Source organism: Maylandia zebra, linkage group LG10 (assembly GCF_041146795.1).
Source record: "Maylandia zebra isolate NMK-2024a linkage group LG10, Mzebra_GT3a, whole genome shotgun sequence".
Lineage (NCBI taxonomy): Eukaryota > Metazoa > Chordata > Actinopteri > Cichliformes > Cichlidae > Maylandia > Maylandia zebra.
This window is the reverse complement of record NC_135176.1, coordinates 33,595,287-33,620,481: the sequence shown is the minus strand read 5'-3', so window position 1 is coordinate 33,620,481 and position 25,195 is coordinate 33,595,287. Positions and strand designations below refer to the sequence as shown.

Sequence of the window (25,195 nt, the reverse complement as noted above, 5' to 3'; positions counted from 1 at the left end):
TTTCCACTGATATCCCTCACTTGCTCTAAAACTACGTCTTCTTATGTATTTATAGTCTGACTGCAAAAGCTGTGTGTGAGAAATTATTTCAACATATTCTGTTATGGGGTAACCAGGTCTCACAGCAGGAGGTGAAAAGGATTGTTAAGCTCTAATTTAACGTAATTAAAGTTTACTGTCTGAAAACGATATGAAAAATATTTTATTTGGCACATCCACAAAGACAAAACATTCCTGATAACAGTGAAACAGGAGACATCAAAGGAAAAGAAGCTTTAAAGGTTAAAACAGTTCATTTCAATACTGCTCATTAATAATCAGAATAAAATCAGAATAAAACCTGACCGCAGAAACATCATTAGCATCGTTATTGAATCAGTTACAGGAGACATCAGAGATGATGTGCTTTTTCATTTTCACTTCCTCAGTTTCATCTTTACACAGGTGCTGGCAGCTGATTGGCTTAAATGGTCAACACTGACAGGCTGTCGGTGCTGCATTGGGTCAGGTGAGAACTGGGCCCATAGGTGTGTCTGTGGGAGGGGCTACACAGAGAAAATCACTGCTGATTGGCAGATGCAGCACTCTGATTGTGTCCACCGTGGAAATGATCCTCCTGTTAGTAACGCTGTGCAGCAGTTGGTCTGCACGAAGGCAGAGGCGGGTCCTCACCAGCAGGTGGAGACGAGGTGATGCTGGAGTCCTCATGGACACAGTTTTCCAAACTTCAGAAGGTTCATTTGTTCGGTCACTCACACATTCCTCTCATGTGACCAACATCTCCAAAGTTAGAAATATCCTGTCTCAGAGTGACGCTGAAAAACTAGTTCATGCATTTATTACTTCAGGCTGGACGACTGTGATTCATTATTATCAGGAAGTCCTAAAAACTCACTGAAAAGCCTTCAGCTGATCCAAAATGCTGCAGCAAGAGTCCTGACAGGGACTAGAAAAAGAGCAGATTTCTCCTGTATTGGCTTCCTGTCATTTTCAAACCCTCACAGACACACGTGTGTCTTGAATGATCTTCGTGAGATCGGCACTGTTGGGATTTTTTAAAAAGGCTTTTGGATCGTTGCACAAAATAAATATTCACAATTTAAACATTCGCAGTCGGCTACAAACAAACTGCATTTTCAAACCTGCTGACGTCAGGATGGGGGGAGACTTCCCATGATGCATCATGGAAGCTAAACTGGGAGGTGACCTCCTCACTAAGGCCAGCAGGTGTCGCTGTGCTGGGTGTTCTGGTGCATTTATCGTACGCCACACTCCATCACCTGAGGGTAAACAGTGTAAACAACATTACAACATCACCCAGCACTCAGACGGTGCTCCTGATGGAGTAGACCTCCCCTCCTTTAGCCATGACCATCCTCGCCACGGCCTGCACCAGATCATAGACCTGCTGACCATCCCAGTGGTCCGGGTTGTTGTTGAGGACGTGGTACCTGTAGCCCACTTTGAAAAGCAGCTCAGGTCCTGCCGCCCGGCGCTGTCTCTCGATGTCTGGAGCCGCCGGGTTAGCATAGGTGCAGAGGATCCTGGTGTACCTCAACACGTCCATCCCAAAGAACTCCTCCACCTGCCTCATGGTGGCTAGATTTTCCACGGTGGAGGACCCCACCCTGGTGACCAGCAGGACAGCGTGGGGCCTCAGCATGTTGACACATGTGGAGATGTCCCTCTTCACGGCATCGTCTGATGTTTCCGAGAGACCGGGAGTCTCAGCTACGGTCACCTGGTGGCCGAACACCCACTCGCTCTGCCAGCAGCACGATGACGTCCCTGAGGAGAAGATTCCACCAGTTTACTCTGAACATGCTCCCAGTTTGAGGCGTTTGACCTCCTACACTAAGCTAATGTTAGCCGTGTAGCGGAGCCAAAGGGGCTGGGGCTAAATCAGTCCACAGACGGGTTAGCCTTACCTGAGGATGGACCGCCTGGACTGAAGGCAAGCCTTCCTAGGATGGCGTTCCCAGTGGAGCTCTTCCCCACTCCAGGCCTCCCAACAAGAACCAGTCTGATGTCGGACACTGAGATGGAGAAAGTCTGCTGTTAAAACGAGATTTAAAGGATACTTCTGGATCATTTTAAGCTCCGTCTTTCCTGTTTCTGTGGGTCTGAGATGAAACGACAGACGCTTTAAAGTCGTCATCGATATTCTTCGTGATGTCACACAGCCCCTCCCTCACGCTTTAAAGGAAGAGTGCAAAGCACCAAGGACGGCACGACTTGGACTTGCTTTCTACAGAAACTCAAAGATCGCTGTACCTCACACTGGGAGGGGTCACAGTCTCCAGTGTGCACATGTGATACCTGTGTAACGGTGCAGGAGCGAGCGCTCCTCCTCCAGGGGGAGGTGCCAGCCCGGCCACAGGCATTTAACCAAGTTTGTAGCGTCTTCGAAATCATCGAACTCCTCCTCGTCGTTTCTGGCTGTTACTTCCTCCGGCCAACAGAACCTGAGGTTCTGTCTCAGGCGGTCAGCGTCAAACGTCAGCACCTGAACGATCAACAGGATGTTTTTAAAGGAAACCTGCAAACGTCTGAACTCTGACGGTACACCTGCAGGAGTGTTGCGTTCAGGGACAGTCGGAAACGTTAAGGCTGAGAGAACACGTGTGAACCTACATGATCACAACAAATAATCATGTTCGAGGTCCTGCAGTCAAACATAAACCAGCTTCTCAAGCATGAAGCGCCACCAGCTGCAGTTCCTCTGACGCCCAGCAGAGGCAGCAGTGAGTCTCCATAGATTAGGGGTATTCAACTACAATTTAAGATGACCTTTATTTAACTAAACTTTGAGGAGGTCCAGTTGGAGAAAATCTTCTCAAGCAGAGGTCCGGGACATCATAATGTCTAACTTGCGTTATGATTGTGATAGAGAAGCAGCATTTTTTTTACATTAATATCTATGAACTGTCAAATCAATGAAAATACAAGTTAAAACATTTCAACAAAATTGATTGAAACACTGAAACACACAGTAGGCCTACATTAGATGCAGGGCTGCTGTTTAAAACGAATTAGAGAAAATAAATAAAATGACTAAATTGTGCCTCTTAAAACAAAGTGCTTCATTTCAGAAAAAAGCAGCAGGTGGAGTTTTTTCTTTACCTTTCACATCTCGACGTTTTCAAAAGATAACATCAAAGCATCTTACCAATTTCACAGTTTCTCTTTCTTTCCGCCTTATATTCCACTTTCTGTTGTTCGGTGAGAGAACTGAGCTTTAGTTTGCCAGGATTGTAAATCTGGGCTGGAATGGTGTCAGACCCGTTCTCATACACATGTGTAGGTGCTCGTTGGTGAGCCTGGAATGATATTTAGTTTTTATTATGTTCATTGTGGAGAAAGCTGCCTCACAGCTGTATGTGGAGCCACACATGGTCGAGATGTGCAGGGCTACTTTCCTCAGATGTGGGACCATTTGGAGCCAGAAAGGCAGGTTCAGTTCTCCCAAACTGCTCTTTCAGGGCCACATCTGCTTGGAGATCAACCAGCTGCATTTGAAGAGGCCCAGCATTTGGCCACTTGAAGTGCTGTGTGACTTCCTTTGAGAACCCTGTGACATCAGTGATGAGAAATGGGTTCTTTACATGATGAGCTGCTGTCCAAAGCTGAAGCTATCGAAACATTTGCTGAAGTTTTCAACCAGCTTATCAACAAAGTCAACAACAGAGGACATCTCCCTGAACCTGTTCCTTCACTGTTGGGAAGTGTGCATAGTCTCCCTGCAGGTCTTCTTTGAACACTTCAGGTTTCCTCTGAGAGCAGCGTCATCGGTTCACAGATTGGATCGTCTTTGCAGCTTCAAATTCAGTCCATTCAGGTGTGAAGTGATAGCAACCAAAAAGGCCACAATATCCATGTTTCCCATCATTAAAAAAGAGAGAAAAGTTTGGTGCTTCCTGACTTTCCGGCTCTTCGTGCTTTGTCTCACGGTGGCGTTTGCTGGAAGAATGAGCACGTCTGCGTCGGTGCAGTCTTGAAAGTTCTATTTTCGGTCTTTACTTTTCTCGCTTTTGAAAGCGCCATCGTTGTTGTACCTCTTGTGACTGCCTGTATTGTTAATAGTCTCGCTTGTTATTCGCCTCTCACCGTCTCTTTCCTCTGTCTGTCGGTGTCTGCGATCACCTTGAATGCACAGATTTGATTGGCTGAGTAGCGTCACATGGGTGGCTTAACTCGCACACAATTGGTTTGTCTGTTCCCTGGTCTATTAATGCAAGGTAACATTACCGCTTAAAATTCAATCGCCTCGTCAAAAGCATTTTAATATTTTGTGAAGTTTAGGTCCGGGTCCGGCCATAGATGTTAGAACTACAGCAGAAACAAACATGTTTACAGCCTGAAACACATCTTTAGAATTCACCTGTTTAAATTGCATTAAGGCTTATTAGGGGCGTGGCCTCTTTGACAGGTGGATGGTGACACGGTCTTCACAGACTGTTTGACTAAAGTGTTGTTTTTTCACCTGTCTCGAGAAAAGACTATTGGATCATCTATCCATGGAGGAAAAATGAAAATATGAAGAGAAACAAAGAATTTGGGTCCATATTCTGCAGCAGCGACGCCGCTCCCGCAGCTCGGACTCATGACCATCTGCCTGCATGCTGCAGAGGATCGCTCACCTCACCCTGCTGCCAGGACGAAGCTTTCATACAACCTGTGGATGCAGACTGACAGGCTACGAAATCTTCTCATAATATGAAATATATATTTAAAAAAACGAAGACAAAAATGTTCCTTTTCTAACTCAACATGCTTCAGGTGTAAAGAGTGATGAGGAGGAGCTACCCGTCTGTTCTCCACGTGCAGGGCGACAGCGACATTGTCCCAAACATAAAACACTCGTCGAATCAGCTGCTGAGCATCCACGTGGTTTCCATCAGGTCTGTGGGTCAGCTCGTAACTGTGGGAACAACGCACACGACTGAGAGGCTGGGAAAGTGGAAACACGCCAAACTGTCAGGAAGCGGCTGTGAGAGGAGCCAACGCAAACTCACTGACACACACAGACAGACACACACAGACGCACACAGATGCACACACACTGACACAAGGAATGAACTAAGAAAGCTACAGTGTGATTCTTACCTCTGTGATTCTAACCAGTGTGATTCTAACCCGTGTGATTCTAACCCGTGTGATTCTTACCAGTGTGATTCTAACCCGTGTGATTCTTACCTCTGTGATTCTAACCCGTGTGATTCTTACCAGTGTGATTCTAACCCGTGTGATTCTTACCTCTGTGATTCTAACCAGTGTGATTCTTACCAGTGTGATTCTAACCAGTGTGATTCTTACCTCTGTGATTCTAACCAGTGTGATTCTTACCCGTGTGATTCTAACCCGTGTGATTCTTACCAGTGTGATTCTAACCCGTGTGATTCTAACCAGTGTGATTCTTACCCGTGTGATTCTTACCCGTGTGATTCTTACCTCTGTGATTCTAACCAGTGTGATTCTTACCCGTGTGATTCTAACCAGTGTGATTCTTACCCGTGTGATTCTTACCTCTGTGATTCTAACCCGTGTGATTCTTACCCGTGTGATTCTTACCTCTGTGATTCTAACCAGTGTGATTCTTACCTCTGTGATTCTAACCCGTGTGATTCTTACCCGTGTGATTCTAACCAGTGTGATTCTTACCCGTGTGATTCTTACCCGTGTGATTCTAACCCGTGTGATTCTAACCAGTGTGATTCTTACCCGTGTGATTCTAACCCGTGTGATTCTAACCCGTGTGATTCTTACCCGTGTGATTCTAACCAGTGTGATTCTAACCAGTGTGATTCTTACCAGTGTGATTCTTACCCGTGTGATTCTAACCAGTGTGATTCTAACCCGTGTGATTCTAACCAGTGTGATTCTAATCAGTGTGATTCTTACCTCTGTGATTCTAACCAGTGTGATTCTAACCCGTGTGATTCTAACCAGTGTGATTCTTACCCGTGTGATTCTTACCTCTGTGATTCTAAGCAGTGTGATTCTAAGCAGTGTGATTCTAACCAGTGTGATTCTAACCAATGTGATTCTAACCAGTGTGATTCTTACCCGTGTGATTCTTACCCGTGTGATTCTTACCTCTGTGATTCTAACCAGTGTGATTCTAACCCGTGTGATTCTAACCCGTGTGATTCTTACCTCTGTGATTCTAACCCGTGTGATTCTTACCCGTGTGATTCTAACCCGTGTGATTCTTACCAGTGTGATTCTAACCCGTGTGATTCTAACCCGTGTGATTCTTACCAGTGTGATTCTAACCCGTGTGATTCTTACCCGTGTGATTCTTACCAGTGTGATTCTTACCTCTGTGATTCTAACCAGTGTGATTCTAACCCGTGTGATTCTAACCAGTGTGATTCTTACCCGTGTGATTCTTACCCGTGTGATTCTTACCTCTGTGATTCTAACCAGTGTGATTCTTACCCGTGTGATTCTAACCAGTGTGATTCTTACCCGTGTGATTCTTACCTCTGTGATTCTAACCCGTGTGATTCTTACCCGTGTGATTCTTACCAGTGTGATTCTAACCCGTGTGATTCTTACCCGTGTGATTCTTACCAGTGTGATTCTAACCCGTGTGATTCTAACCCGTGTGATTCTTACCAGTGTGATTCTTACCAGTGTGATTCTTACCTCTGTGATTCTAACCAGTGTGATTCTAACCAGTGTGATTCTTACCCGTGTGATTCTTACCTCTGTGATTCTAACCAGTGTGATTCTTACCCGTGTGATTCTAACCAGTGTGATTCTTACCCGTGTGATTCTTACCTCTGTGATTCTAACCCGTGTGATTCTTACCCGTGTGATTCTTACCCGTGTGATTCTAACCAGTGTGATTCTTACCCGTGTGATTCTTACCTCTGTGATTCTAACCAGTGTGATTCTAACCCGTGTGATTCTTACCCGTGTGATTCTAACCAGTGTGATTCTTACCCGTGTGATTCTAACCCGTGTGATTCTAACCCGTGTGATTCTTACCCGTGTGATTCTAACCAGTGTGATTCTTACCAGTGTGATTCTAACCCGTGTGATTCTAACCCGTGTGATTCTTACCCGTGTGATTCTAACCAGTGTGATTCTTACCAGTGTGATTCTAACCAGTGTGATTCTTACCCGTGTGATTCTTACCTCTGTGATTCTAACCCGTGTGATTCTTACCTCTGTGATTCTAACCAGTGTGATTCTAACCAGTGTGATTCTAATCAGTGTGATTCTTACCTCTGTGATTCTAACCAGTGTGATTCTAACCCGTGTGATTCTAACCAGTGTGATTCTTACCCGTGTGATTCTTACCTCTGTGATTCTAAGCAGTGTGATTCTAAGCAGTGTGATTCTAACCAGTGTGATTCTAACCCGTGTGATTCTAACCAATGTGATTCTAACCAGTGTGATTCTTACCCGTGTGATTCTTACCCGTGTGATTCTTACCAGTATGATTCTAACCCGTGTGATTCTAACCAGTGTGATTCTAACCAGTGTGATTCTTACCAGTGTGATTCTAACCAGTATGATTCTAACCCGTGTGATTCTTACCCGTGTGATTCTTACCCGTGTGATTCTTACCTCTGTGAGTCTTACCAGTGTGATTCTAACCCGTGTGATTCTAACCCGTGTGACTCTTACCAGTGTGATTCTTACCCGTGTGATTCTAACCAGTGTGATTCTAACCCGTGTGATTCTTACCCGTCTGATTCTAACCAGTGTGATTCTAACCCGTGTGATTCTAACCCATGTGAATCTTACCCGTGTGATTCTTACCCGTGTGATTCTAACCAGTGTGATTCTTACCCGTCTGATTCTTACCCGTGTGATTCTAACCCGTGTGATTCTTACCCGTGTGATTCTAACCCGTGTGATTCTTACCAGTGTGATTCTAACCCGTGTGATTCTTACCAGTGTGATTCTTACCAGTGTGATTCTTACCTCTGTGATTCTAACCAGTGTGATTCTTACCAGTGTGATTCTTACCAGTGTGATTCTTACCAGTGTGATTCTTACCCGTGTGATTCTAACCCGTGTGATTCTTACCAGTGTGATTCTAACCAGTGTGATTCTAACCAGTGTGATTCTAACCCGTGTGATTCTTACCAGTGTGATTCTTACCTCTGTGATTCTAACCCGTGTGATTCTAACCCGTGTGATTCTTACCAGTGTGATTCTAACCAGTGTGATTCTAACCCGTGTGATTCTAACCCGTGTGATTCTTACCAGTGTGATTCTAACCAGTGTGATTCTAACCCGTGTGATTCTAACCCGTGTGATTCTTACCCGTGTGATTCTAACCCGTGTGATTCTAACCCGTGTGATTCTTACGCGTGTGATTCTAACCAGTGTGATTCTAACCTGTGTGATTCTAACCCGTGTGATTCTTACCCGTGTGATTCTAACCCGTGTGATTCTTACCAGTGTGATTCTAACCCGTGTGATTCTTACCCGTGTGATTCTAACCTCTGTGATTCTTACCTGTGTGATTCTTACCTGTGTGTCTTACACATGGCCTCCGGTCTCCAGATGAAGCGTCCGTCTCTATAAGCGCAGACGGCATCCGGGTCATCATCAGGGAGCAAAGGAAACCTTGAGAAGAGCAGCTGATTGGCCGGGCTGTGGACCAGCACAGAGTACTGCACTTCCTGTTTGTACAGCGAGGTCTTGAACACCCTCATGATGGGCGGAGCTCCGGAGCAAAACTGGAGATGATAGAAGCAGAAGACTCCAGCTGTTACACGCCTGCAGTCACTAACCTGGTGTGGTGGATTTGTGCACAGCTGTGGTTTTACAGTTTCCACTCATCACGGGCACAGCTCCTTCTGGACTTCTTTTCACGGGGTGGACGATCGTACAGCAGACGAGAGCAGGGTGCACATGTTTGAATTTATTTTAGATTTTCTCCGACCCACACGGGGTCAGACGAGTGCTGAGGTTTGAGAGCTTCACCTTCAGCTTTCACCGCTGTGGCCAAACGGCTCAGTCTGTGTCGTCTCACCATCGACTTGGTTGTTAATAATCCCTGAGACAGGATGGTGCATGCGGACATGAAGGGCACCAGAGGAACAAAGGTAGTTTACCTGAGCTCTGAACACATTTCTTTCAAGGGTCAACGATCTCACCAGCGGCACATCTTAACATTAACATCACAGCCACAGCACATGTCAACAGAAAATCCCCTGGTGGATCGAAACCTCCTTGAATAGATGCAGACCACACCAGCAGAAAGTCCACCTACAAATCAACATGTACAGTGAGCTGCAGCGGTTAACACACGCCACATCTGACTACAAAGCAGTTAAATAAGATACAAACTAACTAAATCAATTCAAACTACAGACTCAGATTGCTCCCCCCTCAGCTCTCATCCAATGGTTTATCCCACTGACGGTGGATAATTAGGGAATTCCCTCATCATGTGCACTCCAGCAATCTAGCCTTCAGGAAGTTGACCTCAAAAGACAGAGTGGTTAGTGGACTTCAAAATAAAAGCACCCAGCACCCTCACATTTCAGCAGCACTCATTAAAGACTCAGCTGAGTGTATGTGTACTCCTCATCCTGTGTGGATCAGAGATGATTTGTTTGTTAATGTCATTAAAGACGTCTGCTGCACAGTCGCCACCCTGTGAAAGAAGAAATCCTTCACAGCCCAAAATGACCTGACATCCACCACGTGATGATGGAAGCTGCTGCCAGCAGCTGCACGCCTCGGTTTACCGTCTCTGTTGTGCTTTGAATCTTTCTTACATGTTTCTGTGTCTTTGTCATGAACTCGAATGATTTGGTGCCACAAAATTGAACTGACTTAGTTTTCTTTGACACAGTGTTGTGTCTTCCTGTGGTTCCGTTAATCTGAACTCGTGTTCATGCTGAGTCTGTTTTAGTGTTTCCTGTTAATCACACTCAGTCTTTCTGCTTCACTCTCTCACTGAACTGTTGGGCCCGTGTGCTGACAGAGGAGTACCTGCTCGCTGTAGGCCGTCAGCACCTCCTGCAGGGGGAAGGTGAAGCGGTACGAGCCCAGCCTGGACTTCTCGCTGAAGGCCGGAGAGGAGGCGAACCTCCACAGGAAGCTCCGCTGCCTCGCGGCCTGCTCCTCCGTCCGGTTTGGGTGGGTCTCCTCTAGCAGCCTCGTCTCGGCCGCCTGGATCTCCTCGGGTCCCACAGCCAGACTCCACCACACCAGGACCTGCCTGTGAGGATCCCCGAAGCCGTCGTCCACCCTGATGCAACATAAGCCCCGTCGCTCCGTGTCGTGTTTGACACGGCTCACGTGGAACTCGGGTCGGGGGTACGCAGGGATGTCTTCACTGAAGATGTACTGGTTCTCCAACCCATACCTTTGAACTTCCTGTTTCAGATGATTCAGCCTGGAGTGCTTACAGTACAGGAAGTGCTCTAAACGTCCTCTCCTGTTTCTCTGTGTCCGCATGATCACAGGTCCATCCGAGTCTCTGTGGTGGAGCTGTTCCTGCAGACGCCCACGTCTGTCTCTCTGCTCCAACGAACGCTGCGAAGCACAAAAAGTCATCATCAGCGTCAAACTGAGGATTAGACGAGTCTGAGAAGCTCGGCTGAGTCAGAAATCAGCAGCTGGACTGGCGGTCGCACCTCTGCGGTGGTTTGGAGTACTGCAAAGTCATTTCCTGCCTGGTTGCAGTGTGTCCTACTCTCAGTGATCTCGCTGCTAACAGGTGCTTCTGTGTGTTTGTGCGCACAATATCTCACTTCCTGTCTCGTTGTTTATCCCCTTGTTGGTGTCTTTGAGCCTTTTTCCGTCTCCGTGTCCCTGCAGTGACTCTGTCTCTTTTTGCTTTTATCATCGTTGTTTGCTCTTTTCCATCATGCCGAGTCTCTGCGTGGACTGTGTGTTGCTGGTGCTTTGTGTCCACGTTTGCTCGTTTTGTTCCTCGTTTCTGTGCTTTCACACACTTTTGTGTGTCTGTTTATTCTCAGTTACTCTTTGTGTTGCTGTGTTCAGTGTTTGTTCTTTGTCAGTCAGTTACTTTGCAGTGAATCTGTCGTGTTTCTATCATAAACACATTTTCTTTACCTCCATGAAGCACAGCAGCAGGGCAGGCCCGCCCCCTCAGTCCTCCGGCAGGTGGCGTGTTGGTGCCACAGCCGGCATGCGTCACGGTGGACGAGTTTTCCTGCTGTTCTTTCAGAGTCTCAGCGGATCCACGGAGTCAGCCCTGCGAGTCCGGCTCGGTTTAAAATCCTCTCAGCGGTTCCCGGACACACCGCACATGCGCAGTAAACTTCCTGCAGCTGTCACAGCTGGAGTGTGACAGCTCGGTCAGGCTGTCACCTGAAGACTCCACGGTGCCGTGTCAGCTGCGCCTGTGGGCGTGGCCGGCTGCGATATGAACTCTGACCTGTAAACAGGCAGAAAACAGCTGATGGCGCCGAGGAAACATGCTGTCACGTGACTATTCACCCCGTGTGAGGCGCCCCCTGCTGCAGAGGCAGGAACCACACACACACACACACACACACACACGTGAATTTACAAAACGTGTAATAAAAATGTGAATGCATCGTGGTCAAATGACGTCACATACTAGACACCTGTAGCAGTGAGCGACCAGCTGTTCCCATCAGTGCTGACGCATGTGACGCAGTGACGTCATCTCACTGCTTTGTTTAATAAAGATTTAAAAACCTGCCACTGTTTTTACACGCTTTAGGTTAAAGACTTTTATTTTGAAAGATGTAATCAACGGAAGTTATTAATGTTGTCAGCAAAGGAGCCCTGCCACTTCCGGTTAGATTAATCATTAAACTAAGTTAAATAGCACGTATGAAGTGTGTGACACGTTAAACGGTGCGAGGAGCTTTAGGTGAGGCTGGAAAACTCTTTGTCCGGTTTAAAGCTCGTTTCCGGTCCCAGCTGCCGTCAGCCACGTCAGAGGACCGCACCTGTTCAGGTAAGACAGCCCCAGAACTCTGTCAAAGTTTAAAACTGAAGTCCTCTGCCTGCTTGGATCAGCGTTCATGCAGCACACCAGACTCCGTTTAAAAAACGTCACGTTTTACGGTACCTGAACCAGTGGCAGAGACTGATGCTGGCTTCCTGACGGCTCGTGAGGCCAGTGACCTTCTCTGCAGTTCTGTATACACACTGCACCAAACTCCATTTAAATTCTTCTCATTTTTAATACCCGCCTCAGTAACACAGGCTGATATTTGCCTGTGGACACAAACAGGGCACCAAACCACTGAAATATCTTTTGAAGTTAACTGATGTTGTAGCGCCGCAGTGCAAAAATCCCTCGTTGGAAGTAATCAATGCGTGTCACAGCTTTAAAAATGTCACAGACTAAAACATGTTTGGATTACAACCACAAACTCTGGAGCAATAGAAACGAATCCTAAAGACGAGCTCGTTTCCATCCTTTGCAGGTGGTGTTAGTCTCACCTGTCTCAGGCTTGAAGCTCTCCTGTCTCCAGGATGCTCCAGGGGCCGTACGGCGACCCGGACCAGGGCCGGCTCCTCATCCGGCTGCCCTTCAAGATCTTCGCCGTGGTGACGGTTCTGCTGCCGGCGACCGGCTTCATCGCCTGCATCATCGTCTCCCTCATCTACCACTACGAGGACACGACGCACGCACACTGTAAGGTAAATGTGGAAGCACGCAGACGCCAGCAGGAAGCACGTTTCTCTGCACAGACGTTAAAGAAGATCACTCAAAGTGTCTTTTATTTTGAAATTAGAAGCAGTAAAACATTCTAAATGTCTGTAATTCTTCATGAAACAGACAAAATGATGTCACTTCCACCTGGCGAGGGTCATGACCTTTGTATCACCTTTGAATCGTAGTGTGGTGTTTGGTTTTAGTCGTCTCTTTAACCGGCAGCGTTTATGTTTGACCTTCAGTTAAGTCAGTTTGCACGGCGCCCAATCACAGCAGCAGTCGCCGCAGCGCTTTAAATCATCAGGACGTACAATAAGACAAAGAAGACCGAGGAAACCCAGCAATCATAATCTCATCCGTATAGTGATAATGAAGGCATTCTATTCTATTCTATTCTATTCTATTCTGTATGACCCCCTGTGAGCAGCACTTTGGCGACAGTGGGAAGGAAAAACTCCCTTTAACAGGAAGAAACCTCAGACAGAACCAGGCTTAGAGAGGGGCGGGGCCTGTCAAGGAAATCTGGGCTTTAAACGCGTGTTAAATGTTCAGCACTTCCTGTTTTTAACGGCGTGCTGTAGCAGGAGAGGCGTTTACGGCGGAGTGACTTTCAGAGTTTCTTCTTCCAGGTATCCAACTACCTCCCGTCCATCAGCTCCTCCGTCGCCCACGTGCCGGAGCGCTACATTTGGTGTGTCTGCATCGGGCTGCACTCGGCGCCGCGGTACCTGATGTCCTTCGCGTACTTCAGCTTCTACCGTGGGCGCTTTAGCGGTCGGCAGCGGCTGCTGAGCGGGCTGGCGCTCCTCTGCAGCCTCGCCGAGAACACCGGCCTGTTGCTGCTCACATACGTGTCGTCCAAAGAAAACCACCGTGAGTACGCGGCGGTCGGCTGACCGTGAGCGTCAGACGTCTCTAATCTGAAACGTTGATGACTGTCTGTCTCCGCAGGTTACCATGACAATGGGTTCAGAGTGTTCACAGGGAGCTCGCTGGTGCACATGCTCATTACATGCCGGCTGTGGTACGTGATCAAGAGAAGCTTCGAGAGCGCAGAGGTAACTCGACCGCCGTCGGGTCCTGTGTGTCACCAGGAACAGAGATAACGCAGCTGTGCATCCGTCACACGACGATTAAATCTGTGAACGTTGGAGTAACGTTACAAACGTCACTTTAAGTTCATCGCTCTCCTTTTATTATTTAATTGTAAACGATCTGCAGAGCTGTTAATCCCACGCTGTGTCCTTCTCAGGAGGACGTATCCTATCGTCGGAAGCTGCGTCTCTTCGTTTTAAACGCCGCCTGTTGTTTGGCTTCCTACTTACTCTACAAACGCCACAACGACCGCTGTGAACCTGGAGGTAAGTCTGACTCGGTCACGTTTATAACCGGGTTCAGAGGGACTTCTGTCTGCAGGACGGTGCTGGTCTTTGAGACCAGAGGGAGCGCAGTCCTCAGCCTGTGTCAGGCCGGGCTGCTCGGCGTGTTAGTTTGGGGTTTGTTAGGATCACAGGAGGCCTCTGCTGGGTTCCTCCGGGTGTCCTGTGGGTGGTGCATCAGCAGGATGATGGGGTATCAGGACAGTTGATACGTGCTCCTGGTACAACAGCAGCGAGTGCTTGCTCCGTATTCCTGGTGTGTGTTGGACTCTCACCCTCGCTGCCCCTTTGCTCTCTACCCTCTCCATCTTGGATTTCAGCATATTACTCTGTGCATAATTAACACATGACCGGCAAACACTCCTGGACCTCCGATTCTCCTTTTCACATCGCTTCGATCGATGCCGCCCCTCTACAGCCAGACTCCCCCACTGGCCCTCCCTGCCTTTCATCCTGTATAAGAAACGATACAGGAGACGTGGTAAAGGAGTGGCTTCCGTGTGCGTATGAAGGCTTACCTTGAAGCACGGGCTACAGTTTACCCATATGTCTCTGGGGACTTGCCACGCTCTTTCCCTGCTTGGCCACCGGTGGCTTTGCTCCGTCTCACAGCAAGCTTACCCAGCGCCTCCAGCGGCATGCCTCCCTGCTCGGACCTGGATCGCCTCGTACAGACGTGGTGTCAACCACAGCGACCTCAGAGCCCTGCGACGCGCTGCTGCTGATGCTGCGCCCTGGACACGGATGGCTCTTTTCAACATCAGGTCGCTGGTAAACAAGACCTTTTTTCTGCCACGAGCCTTGGTGCTCTTTTTTTTGACGGAGACCTGGATTCGCCCTGGTGAGTCGCTTCCCTTTTCGGAGCTTCTCCCCCCAGATTGTGTCTTTTTTAGCTCCCCGAGGCTTTGGTCTCTAAATGTAAATACAAAGTCCGACAGCTACCCTCTCCTTCCTACCTCAGCTACGAGGCTCAACGTCTGGAGATGACGTGAACTTCTCTGTTTGTTGTGGTTTACCGGCCACCTAAATATAATAAGACTTTTATTCACGAATTTGCTGACCTTCTTGGTTCAGTTATTTTTAAATATGACTGTGTGCTTATTGTTGGTGATTTTAACCTTAATATCTGCTGTAACGACCATCCGTTAGCCAAAGACCTCCTTGCATTAACAGACTCTTTTAATCTTGTCCAGTGGGTTAACCAACCAACCCACGTCAGGGGCCACACCCTCGATCTGGTTTTCATATGGCTTGGACATTAGCATTAAGGATAGTTTCCTCACCGACACTGTTGGTGACCTGGGGGTGTTTCTGGAAAGCTCTTAAATTCAACAAGTGTCTTCTGTTGTCAAATCTTGCTTCTGTGAATTGCGTCTTATTACAAGGCCAGACATCATGTCTTGCACAGGGACCTGGAAAGCTTATCCACGGCTTTGTGACGTCTCGGTTGGATTATTGCAGCTCCCTTTACTTCGGTCTTACCTCTACTCTCCTCCATAGACTGCAAACTCAGAACGCGGCTGCTCGTCTCCTCACGGGTGGTGGGCGGCGTGTCTCTATCAGCCCTTGCCGACCTCCATTGGCTTCCCGTTAAGTATCGCAATCAATTCAAAATCCTGCTGCTCACCTTCTGAATCATTAACAATACAGCACCAAGCTGCCTCACTGAGCTACTTACACCCCCACTAGAGCACTAAGATCATCTTCCCAGCCACTCTCGGTGCTGCCGAGGTCCCGGCTGAAGACCAGAGGTGACCGAGCGTTTGCCCCCCCCCCCCCCCCCCCCCCCCATCGCTGTCAATCCTTCAAACTGCGGTTAAACATCACTTATTTAGCCTCGCCTTCTCTACCAGGTAATGCTTGTTTGATAGTTAGTTTAACTCTTATTTCTATCTTTGGTCCATTCTTAACTGCTTTTAATCATTTTAATTTTTTATCCTTTACACATATTGTTCTTTTATGCTTTTACATGCATTTCTGTGGCTTCTGTGTTTTTAATGCCATTTAACCTGCTACCATGTTGGTACTTTGCCACAGCTTCATCCTCATCAGGGCTCTAGACTAACTTTTGTGCCGGTACGCCTAACTTTTTAAAGTTAGGCGTACCGGCACAAAAGTTAGGCGCACACAAATTTTATAATAATTGATATAATATAATGTGTTTTCTGGATACACTGTGCTTTTTCAGCATTCAAAGATTGATGACACCGTGTCAGAGCACTGGCTATGAATTTCAGAAGCATCAGGCCTTAACAGAAAAGTTAGCAATAGTTCTTTTCCTATCACAGCTGCATCCACGTCTGTCGTGCCCAGGCTGCTCATAGGGCTGCGTATCATCACTGATTTCTATAATCCATTCGATTCCGGTTTTCAAAGTCCAGATTCGATTCAACTTAGCCTCAGACAGTCAGATTTTTTTTTCTTGCTACCTGAACAGTTGGTCGCACAGGTGCAACCAAATATTTTTTTTAGTCGCACCACTGAAAATTTGGTCGCACTCTAGAGCCCTGCTCCCTGTTACTGATCCTACTCTTTTGCATGTTAAGCACTTTGGTGCACCACTGGTTTTTAAATGTGCTGTATAAATAAAGTTTGTTGTTGTTGTGTGCCTGGGCTGCTGTTTGTCACCTCTTACTTTCATCATTCTTATGGACACAATTTCTAGGCACAGCCACGGACTGGACGATCTCAGCGTCTCTGCTTGTTTGCAGATTATCAGGCTGTGAACCGAAGTTTGATTTGATTGTGAAGCAGTGGAAACGATAATCAGAGTCTGAGCCCATGGGGGGAGAGCCTGTTCTGGTTTGGGGAGTATCTCGGGGGTTTGTTCACAAGTGAAGGGAAACTGACTCCACATGTTATTGTGTTTAGGTGAAGAAAGAGCCGAGCGTGAAAGTGAAGCCGTCACATTCAGTCTGCGTCCTCACACTCAGCGGTGACCCCGAGCTCTGGCTGATGAGTCACTGCTCTTCCACAGGCGCAAGTTAAGCTGGGCGCACACTGTGCGTCGCGTTATTCAGCTCCTGCTCAAAGTAAACGATTGACTCGCAGGGGTTAGAAGGTCGTAGGTCACGATGCTCTGATGCGACCTGAGTCACACTGTGCGTCCATAACATGAAGCATATAACACAAAATCTGTCCCTCTCTGTCTCTCACTCACACAGACACACACACCACCATTAGCTTTGCTAAATTGCTGATGAAAAACATGAGCAGGCCATTCTTTCCACGGTCATTGTGGTCGTGATCATTTTGTGAGGCCACATCGAAAAGGCTCGAATGAGCCACAGCTCTACAAGTTGTGCCTCCGTCGCTTGTGTCCCGATCACAGGCTGCACCGCTGCTCCGTCTTTTCACTTCCATCTCTGTGTTTGTGCGTGAGCAGTGTGAGAGGCTGCGGTGAACCATACGACTGATGGTCGGGTGGTCGTGGGGTGTTAATCGCTTCTCGTTACCCCACGTATACCACACGATGAAGTGAAACTCGGCCGATCCCCAAAACGACTGAAAAATCGTCTCAAAATGGGCCAAAACTCGCTCAGTGCATGGCCAGCATTAGAGAGGTCACATGGTGCCTCCTGGAGGAGGTGTTTTGAACATCTACCAGAGGGAGGTCGTGAATCAGACCCAGAACCATCTGGACATCAAGTCTTTCAGCTGGTATCCATGGAGACAGACTCTGGTCTCTGCTGCAGACGAGCAGGTGTTTGGTTGGTTCAGTCGTTGGTTTGCTCGCGGATGCGTTGTGCAGCCTGGCCCAAACTTCTCATTGACAGCAGTCTCAGCCTGAGCACAGTTTGGACGTCACCAGGAAGTGCCACGACTTACACTTTGATGCAGCGCTGCAGACCGGAGCGACCTTCGTCTGGAAGCCTCACGGAGACGGTGTGAAAACTGATTCTTCATCGCTGCTGTAACTCGGATACACTGACCTGTCTGCTCTGTCTCTCCAGTCTACACCTTGTTCGCCTTCATCGAGTACCTGATGGTCTTCTCCAACATCGCCTTCCACTTTACGGCTTTCTGGGACTTTGGCAGCAAAGAGCTGATCGTGGCCACGCCGCTGATACGACACTGAGCTCCGCCCAGAGAGTTCTTCTTCTATCGTTGCTTTTAAACACCTGGGTTTAAAGTCTGTGTCAGTGCAGTGAGGCTGCGTCCATCTTCTGTTTGCAAGCTGCTGGAGCGTCTTTAATGCGGTTATCTGAACAATCATACGGCTGCTGTGCGGTTAGTGCTCCACCAGAAGAAGAAGACTGAGCTCCAGCAAAACAAATAAAACCTTCTTACAACTGAAAATAAAATCAAAGTTTGTTAACTGTTATATATTACAAATGTTATAGCTGGGAGTCGTTGTCCTGTTACGTCAGCTTTTAAAACCTTTTCTTAAATGTTTCTTACATATTATTGAATTTTTCTGTTTCCAGAGTTTTTCCTCCGTCACTGTGACACACGCTGCTTTAAACATCTGTCTCTGTTTCTCTGATAGATTCATGTTCTGCTCCTTAATTAAACCAAAACGCTGAACTGTTGGTTTATGGCTGCGCTTCATCTTTATTGTCCACTGACACACTCTGATAGAATACAATAGAATAGAATAGAACAGCCCTTTATTGTCATTGTACATGTACAACAAACTAATGAGAGCTCCACGCCACTGTGCAGGAGTAAAAACAGAATATAAATACTAAAGACATCAGGAATAAACTGCAAACAGGAGAGAGACGCAGAGTCAAGGGCAGACAAGAGAAAGGCGGGGTGGGCGGGGTCACCTGTGATGGTTCACCTGACACAGGAGGAGCTGGCAATGGCCTCCAGGGTTAGCAGTGATGTTTTGGGTGGTGACCCTCTGTGCAGCCTTGCTGTTCTCAGTCAAGGCCCCTGAGTACCAACACCCGGCAGGAGGAGCACGCTCTCCACTGAGGAGGGGAGAAGGTCAGCAGCAGCTCCTGGTCCAGGTTCTTCTTCCTCAGGACACGGAGGAGGTGCAGCTGCTGCTGGCCTTCTTTACCAGGGTGATGGTGTGTGGGTCCAGGTGAGATCAGCAGAGAAACCTGAAGGTGGAGACAGATTCAACCTGTTCTTCAGTTACAGTGAGAGGGGGTGGAGCTGTCTGTGCCTCCTGAAGTCCATTATCAGATGTTCAGCTTCAGGTTACTTTCTGAGCGCCGGTGGGACATGTTCTCTACCTCCACCCTGTACGCCGTGTCATCTCCATCAGAGACGGGCCCAACCACGGTGGTGTCATCCTTATACTGGACGGAGACGTTGGGTGGGTGACAGCTGCAGGCGACAGGAAGACTTTTATTCTGAAGGACGTGGTTACCGGAAGTAGTAGTTTGTTGTCGTTACCGGAGCGTGTCTGTGTCCTCCGGTGAAATAACCGGTAAACTGTATTATAAACAGCGTAGAAAGTGTGCGTGTGACATTAAACGGGTGAGAGCAGCAGCCGTGTGGCGGGAAACGGACGCTGTTACAGGTGTGGAGCGGCGCTTCCGTCACAGTCACGGAAGTTGTCGGCTAACGTTGCTAGCTGCTGCGGTTAGCTGGGCTGACAGGATTAGCTCCGGGGCTGAGGACACCGGCGGGGGGCTCGATGGCAGCGAGGAGGAGCGAGCCCGGGGAGCCGTGAAGGTGAGTCTTGTCACCCGGCCTACCTGCTCACAGCCGCACGTCTGCCACGTCAGAGGACTGCGTCACCTGTACAGGTGAACAGGGACGTGTTCAGAGCGCAGACACGAGTAACGGGACCGAGCTTTTTACGTAATGTTTCTGTGCTGTGGGTGAATTTCTCTGCAGAACAACAAACAGTATTAAAATGTTCTCCGTGACCGACCTGTGCAGGTGACCTTTAACCCCCCGCTCGTCAGCACAGACACAGCTCAAAGTGCAGCGAGAACATTTACGTGTGTCGATGACCTGACCTGTGCTGCCTGGTTTAAACCAGAGCAGCTGGTGGATTATCCCCACAACCTCAGAGGCTCGTGTGTTTGAGGTGTCAGCGAACAAACAGCAGAAACCACAGATAGCTCTTAAATGTTCAACCTCGGTGACATCACCACAGCAGGAAAACTCCTGGTGTGTTTACCTGTTTATGGCTCCACCCCCCCAGGATGCTCCAGGGGCCGTACAGCAGCCTGGACCGGGACCGGCTCCTCATCCGGCTGCCCTTCAAAAGCTTCGCCGTGGGGACGGTTCTGCTGCCGGTGACCGGCTTCATTGCCTGCATCTTCATCTCCCTCTGGTACCACTACGAGGACGCAACGTACACGCACTGTAAGGTGAGTGCTGATGGCGAAGGACACGTCAGCAGGAAGCTGCTGATTTATTGAAACCACAGCCAGCTGACGAGTCAAAATGTGCATTTCAGGCTTTTCAGGCTCGCGCTGAACGTCTGGGTAGAGCATTACCTGGTGGCGGTGCGGTGATGACGCTCCCACGCCACACCGCAGCCTCAGGTGTCATCAGGACCCGCCCACCTGATTCACCTGAAGTCATTTTTCTTCCAGGTGTCCAACTACCTCCCGTCCATCAGCTCTGCCATCAGCGGTGTGCCGGAGCGCTACATCTGGCGCGGCTGCATCGGGCTCCACTCGGCGCCGCGGTACCTGGTGGCCTTCGCCTACTTCAGCTTCTACCGCAGCCGCTTCGCCAACAGGCTGCGGGAGCTGCTGCTGAGCGGGCTGGCGCTCCTCTGCAGCCTCGCCGAGAACACCGGCCTGGTGATGCTCACGTACGTGTCGTCCACGGAAACCTACAGTGAGTACGGCGCGGTCAGCTGACCCAGGTCCTCCAATCAGGAGTTAGCCCTTCAGACGTGCTGACGGCCATTTGTCTCCACAGGTGTTCATAAGTACGGGTTCATCACGTTCATAGGGAGCTCGCTGGTGCACATGCTCACTACGTGCTGGCTGTGGTACGTCATCAAGAGACACTACGTGAACCCAGAGGTAACCCGCCCTGTCAGCGTGCTGTGCGACCACAAACTTCAGTCGTTGTCTCGTTTAGTCGTAACAGAGGAGCTTTAGTCCGCGCGGTTTCTCAGGCCCAGTGTTTGTTTCCTTTACCAGCTGTTCGAGGGAAACGTAATGAATTAGTTTAAAATGCCTTCAAAGCTTTCTGTAGACAAACTGCTCGATCAGTCGGTCGCGGCGAGTTCAGAGTCCTGTAAATGTTTATGGGGGTTTGTTCAGGTCTTTGAAGAGTTCTTGTGGTACTTGAAGGCATCATGAGGGTCCCCACCGCGTCCTCGTCCACGTCTGTGGAGGATTTCAGATCCTGACGGTGGTTCATGTTGTTCCTGTTGGGGTTCAGGTGACGCCGGGGCAGGTTTGTTTCTTCCAGGCATGATTGAAGGACTCGAACACTTCTGAGTCCTTGAGGAGGATTTTGGATTACTAGTAGGTCCTTCTGGTACTTTGTCATTATGGTGGTTAAGTGAATTTCTGAGGAGGATCGCATGATTCTGGTGGACGTCGTTGAGGACGAAGGATCAGGTTCTGTCTCTGTTTGAGGTGGTCAGGTGGTTCAGGAGGTGGTTTTGGTGCTGCTGGCGAGGCTCCACATGTACCTCAGAGCATCCCTGTTGTTGTTTCGAGGAGGATTTAAGGATACGCCCGTAGGCTCTGTGAGAACGTGATGTAGCTCTCGAAACACTAACACATGCCAGCTGTGGGCGTGGAGCTCTTTCAGGAGTGTTTCCTCCGTTCTGAGGTTCTGTGCAGGTTTGGAGGCCTTCTTTGTTCCAGGAGTCCTAGAAGATCTGGGGTTGGTCCTGTCAGCACCTGAGGCAGTTCTAGGAGTGAGTCCTCCTGCAGCCAGTCCCGACTTTAGTGAACCTGCTGAGATGTGCTTGTAAGGCTTATTATGGTCTGCAGAACCTTCTAGCATTGCTTCTGTTTTGGTCGCCCGTGCTGGTGACCTCTGTGTGCGTGAAGGGCTTTGTAGCGTCTTTCTGAAAGCCTGTTGGTGCTCAGGGAGAGTTTGGGATACTTGGTGGGTTCCTTCGGTTCTCGCGGTGGTTCTGTGGTTCCTCGGGAGCTTCAGGGCTCTGCAGGACAGTTTGGTGTCAGACAGTAACGTCCACCTCTGGTCACATGGAGCCAGTTTGTCTCTTTGTCTTTCATTTCTTTGGTAGTTTTCCATAAATCTGATGTTGATTTTGCTCTCTGTCCGTCTCAGGAAGTGACATCATATCGCTGGAAGCTGCGTCTCTTCCTGTTCAACATCAGCTGCTTTGTGATCGCCGCCTACTTCTTCAGACGCCACAACAAATACTGTGAAGCAGGAAGTAAGTGCCGCTCTGCTCTGTGCTGCTGCCCTCCGTGTCTCACGCCGTCTCCGTGTCTCACGCCGTCTCCGTCTCTCCTCCAGTCTACTCCCTGTTCGCCGCCTTCGAGTACCTGGTGGTCTTCTCCAACATGGCCTTCCACATGACGGCCTTCTGGGACTTTGGGAGCAAAGAGGTGACCGTGGCCACGCCGCCGGAGGACAAACGATACTGAGCAGGAGGGGGCGTGGTGTTTCTACAATTTCTGAACTCAAGCGAAGAGAGAGGAGTCTGATGACATCATTCCAACGACACCCTGACCTTCGGACGGCGTGATGGAGACGTGGACCAGAGTTCTTCTTCTTCTCTTGTTGTTTCTCTAGTGCGCCTGTGTCTTTAAATCATCAGAAATGATGCGTATTGATGATGTCATTGATGATCAGCCCGCTGTGATGATGTCACACTTGTTTGTTTACAGAAACAGCTGATCAGGGTTTTAATGGTTTTATTTCCACACAGATGAAAACCATCAGAGACAAAATAAATGTGATGATGATGATTTCATGGTGGTGTTCTTCATCCTCGTCACCTGACGTGTTTAGTTTATAAAAAGAAGAAAAGCTTTTAAAAAGTGGACGATGAATAAACGCTGAAGGAGAAAGTGTTGGAAATGTAAAGAAATAAAAATGAACCTTTGAGTAAAGAACAAAATGTTTTGACAGAAATCAGAGGCTGAGACGGTCTGAGCATGTGCAGAGGATGGAGGCGGAGCTGCAGGGCAGGGGGAGGTCCTCAGAGGAGGTTCATGGCTGCAGTGTTTGTATCTTAAACAATCCTGCAGCACACAGGAATCGTTTTAGTTCCACAGGACGTGAAAGCCGGTTGGAGGCTCACAGACTTTAATGTTCGCTAACTACTGACAGAATCACTGAGAGGAAAACACTGACACAATCTCACTGACGTGTGTTTGTGTCATGATCAAAGTGCTTCCTGATGAGTCCAGGCTCCTGTGACCCCTGGAAGGACAGAGGTCATCGCGCCACGTCACACTGGTTATAATACGTTCTGTCATAAATGGACACAGTGGAGTGGACAGCTCACCGCTGCAGCTCTACAGTGAGCCTCTCACACTGTTTACTTTCACTGTCATTTTCTTCTGAGGGATCGATTCTGTCACGAGTTAGCCTGAGTCTGTTAGCCACAACCAACCAATCACATGTTCACGTTTGACAGATGGATCTATGAACATGTTTTAAAGCTTTATGCACTGATTTGTTAAACCCAGCTTCACAGACGGTTACAGCTGTGTCAGTGTGGGACATTAGCCTTTGTGTTCAGCGTTTCACGTCCCCTTTAATATAGTAGATGTTTATTTAACCATAGTTGTGCCGTTCTCTCAATCATTTTAATCCAATCCCTAAAATATTCCCCAAAACCAAATTGTTGTAGAGTCTCAAATATATAAGACCAATCTGATCAAATGCTTTTTGGGCATCCAGAGAAAGTACTGCTGTTTTAGCCTCTTTTCCATAACCTGAGTAAATTGTATTTAATAATAAACGGACATTATTAAATGACCATCTACCAGGAATAAATCCTGTTTGATTAGGACGTATAATTGTTGAAACATGTTTGCTCAATCTTGTAGCTGAGGCTTTGGTTATGATTTTATGATCACAATTTAAAAGAGCAATGGGTCTATAATGTGCTGGTCGTAAAGTGAAGTAACCTTTTATTTTTAGTCATTTACCATCCTAAGCATGAGAGGAGTAATTTTATTTTGGAAGGCTTTAAAGAATTCATTACCGAATCCATCGGGGCCAGCTGTCTGTGGTAAGGCGTGGATTGTTCCTAAAAGATGGTTTTCAGAGACAGGGAATCGGTTTCATCTCTCAGGGCTTCATCTGATGGGGAATAGATAATAGATCGAAGAAGTTGCTAAAATCGCTTTGAGAGGATTTAATTTTCCTAGAATACAGATCTTTATAGCATTTGGTAAAACAAGTATTAATTTCCTTTGGATTGGTACTTACTTACGGATTTCATTATCACTTTTTGACTTGCTCGTTTTGCTTGTTCCCCTTCCAGTTCAGGAAGCTCATTTCCTTTTTCCCAATATTTTTTTCTTGGGAGATTCAAAGGAAATAATGTGACCTCTCATCACGACTTTAAGGTCTCCCATAAAGTAGAATCCGAAACTTCTCCGTTATCATTATTTATCATTATTTTTAAGACTATTGAAGCCGGGCTGTGATCAGATATTACAATATTATGCTCATTTGAATCAACAACTATGGGCAGCGGCTCCGAGGATATCAGAAAATACTCAATTCTAGTGTAGGTTTTATGGACATGAGAGAAAAATGAATAGGCCCTCTCAGTAGGATGTTGTAAGCACCAGATATCAAGTAAATCATTCAGAGTTTGTACTGACCTAATATTAGAGGGGCTTTTATAGATAGTCTATCCAAAAAAGTGTCGAGAAAGCAGCTAAAGTCACCAAAAGTCTGAACCAAATGAAAATTCTTTTTAAGGAGAAGCACAACCTCTGGCCTTGCTGGTAAAAGGAGCCTGATACACTTGAGATATCCAATTTGCTCTTAATCTTCGTTGGTTGTTAATATTTATATGAGTCTCCTGAAGGAGAGAACTTTACGTCTTAATTATATGTCCGAGACATTTTACATTCCAAGAAACTATTTTTACATCGTTTCCCTCAAAGCTCACCTCATTGTTTAACCCAAACATCATGTGTCAACTCCATCAGATATCGACTGCCATCCGCGTACACACACACACACACACACACACACACACACACACACACACAAAAGAAAACACCGCACTTAAACAGCCTAAAACAAAAAAAACAAAAAACCCCATAGGCACTCCCCATCCACCCCC

General features: G+C 47.8%; 3 protein-coding genes across 7 annotated transcripts; 2 read left to right on the top strand and 1 right to left on the bottom strand.

The window, feature by feature from the left end:
• Positions 1–182: 182 nt before the first annotated feature.
• Positions 183–11,427, bottom strand: LOC101477386 (uncharacterized). Of its 3 annotated transcripts, none has more exons than XM_014410764.3 (7): positions 10,617–11,427; positions 9,970–10,515; positions 8,497–8,705; positions 4,807–4,921; positions 2,320–2,506; positions 1,929–2,036; positions 183–1,788 (listed from the first exon to the last, which is right to left on the bottom strand). In XM_014410764.3, exons 2-7 carry the CDS (start codon positions 10,435–10,437, stop codon positions 1,325–1,327), a joined length of 1,551 nt encoding a protein of 516 aa, XP_014266250.2. In that variant the 5' UTR covers positions 10,438–10,515; positions 10,617–11,427; the 3' UTR covers positions 183–1,324. The 3 variants fall into 3 exon arrangements, with proteins under 3 accessions (XP_014266250.2, XP_014266249.2, XP_014266248.2); XM_014410763.3 differs by having other exon boundaries at positions 11,059–11,427; XM_014410762.3 differs by having other exon boundaries at positions 9,970–11,427.
• A 193-nt stretch (positions 11,428–11,620) lies between these two features.
• LOC101480791 (acyltransferase PGAP2) lies at positions 11,621–18,554 on the top strand. 2 transcript variants are annotated; one of them, XM_014410766.4, is made up of 6 exons: positions 11,621–11,935; positions 12,459–12,627; positions 13,273–13,516; positions 13,595–13,701; positions 13,896–14,004; positions 17,976–18,554. In XM_014410766.4, exons 2-6 carry the CDS (start codon positions 12,460–12,462, stop codon positions 18,098–18,100), a joined length of 753 nt encoding a protein of 250 aa, XP_014266252.2. In that variant the 5' UTR covers positions 11,621–11,935; position 12,459; the 3' UTR covers positions 18,101–18,554. The 2 variants fall into 2 exon arrangements, with proteins under 2 accessions (XP_014266252.2, XP_014266251.2); XM_014410765.4 differs by having other exon boundaries at positions 11,632–11,935; positions 12,411–12,627.
• A 326-nt stretch (positions 18,555–18,880) lies between these two features.
• Positions 18,881–22,850, top strand: pgap2 (post-GPI attachment to proteins 2). Of its 2 annotated transcripts, none has more exons than XM_024799874.2 (6): positions 18,881–19,294; positions 20,135–20,303; positions 20,532–20,781; positions 20,866–20,972; positions 22,204–22,312; positions 22,396–22,850. In XM_024799874.2, the coding sequence occupies exons 2-6, from the start codon at positions 20,136–20,138 to the stop codon at positions 22,524–22,526; spliced, it is 765 nt and encodes a 254-aa protein (XP_024655642.1). In that variant the 5' UTR covers positions 18,881–19,294; position 20,135; the 3' UTR covers positions 22,527–22,850. The 2 variants fall into 2 exon arrangements, with proteins under 2 accessions (XP_024655642.1, XP_012776141.1); XM_012920687.4 differs by lacking the exon at positions 18,881–19,294 and adding an exon at positions 19,327–19,656.
• The last annotated feature ends 2,345 nt before the right edge of the window (positions 22,851–25,195 follow it).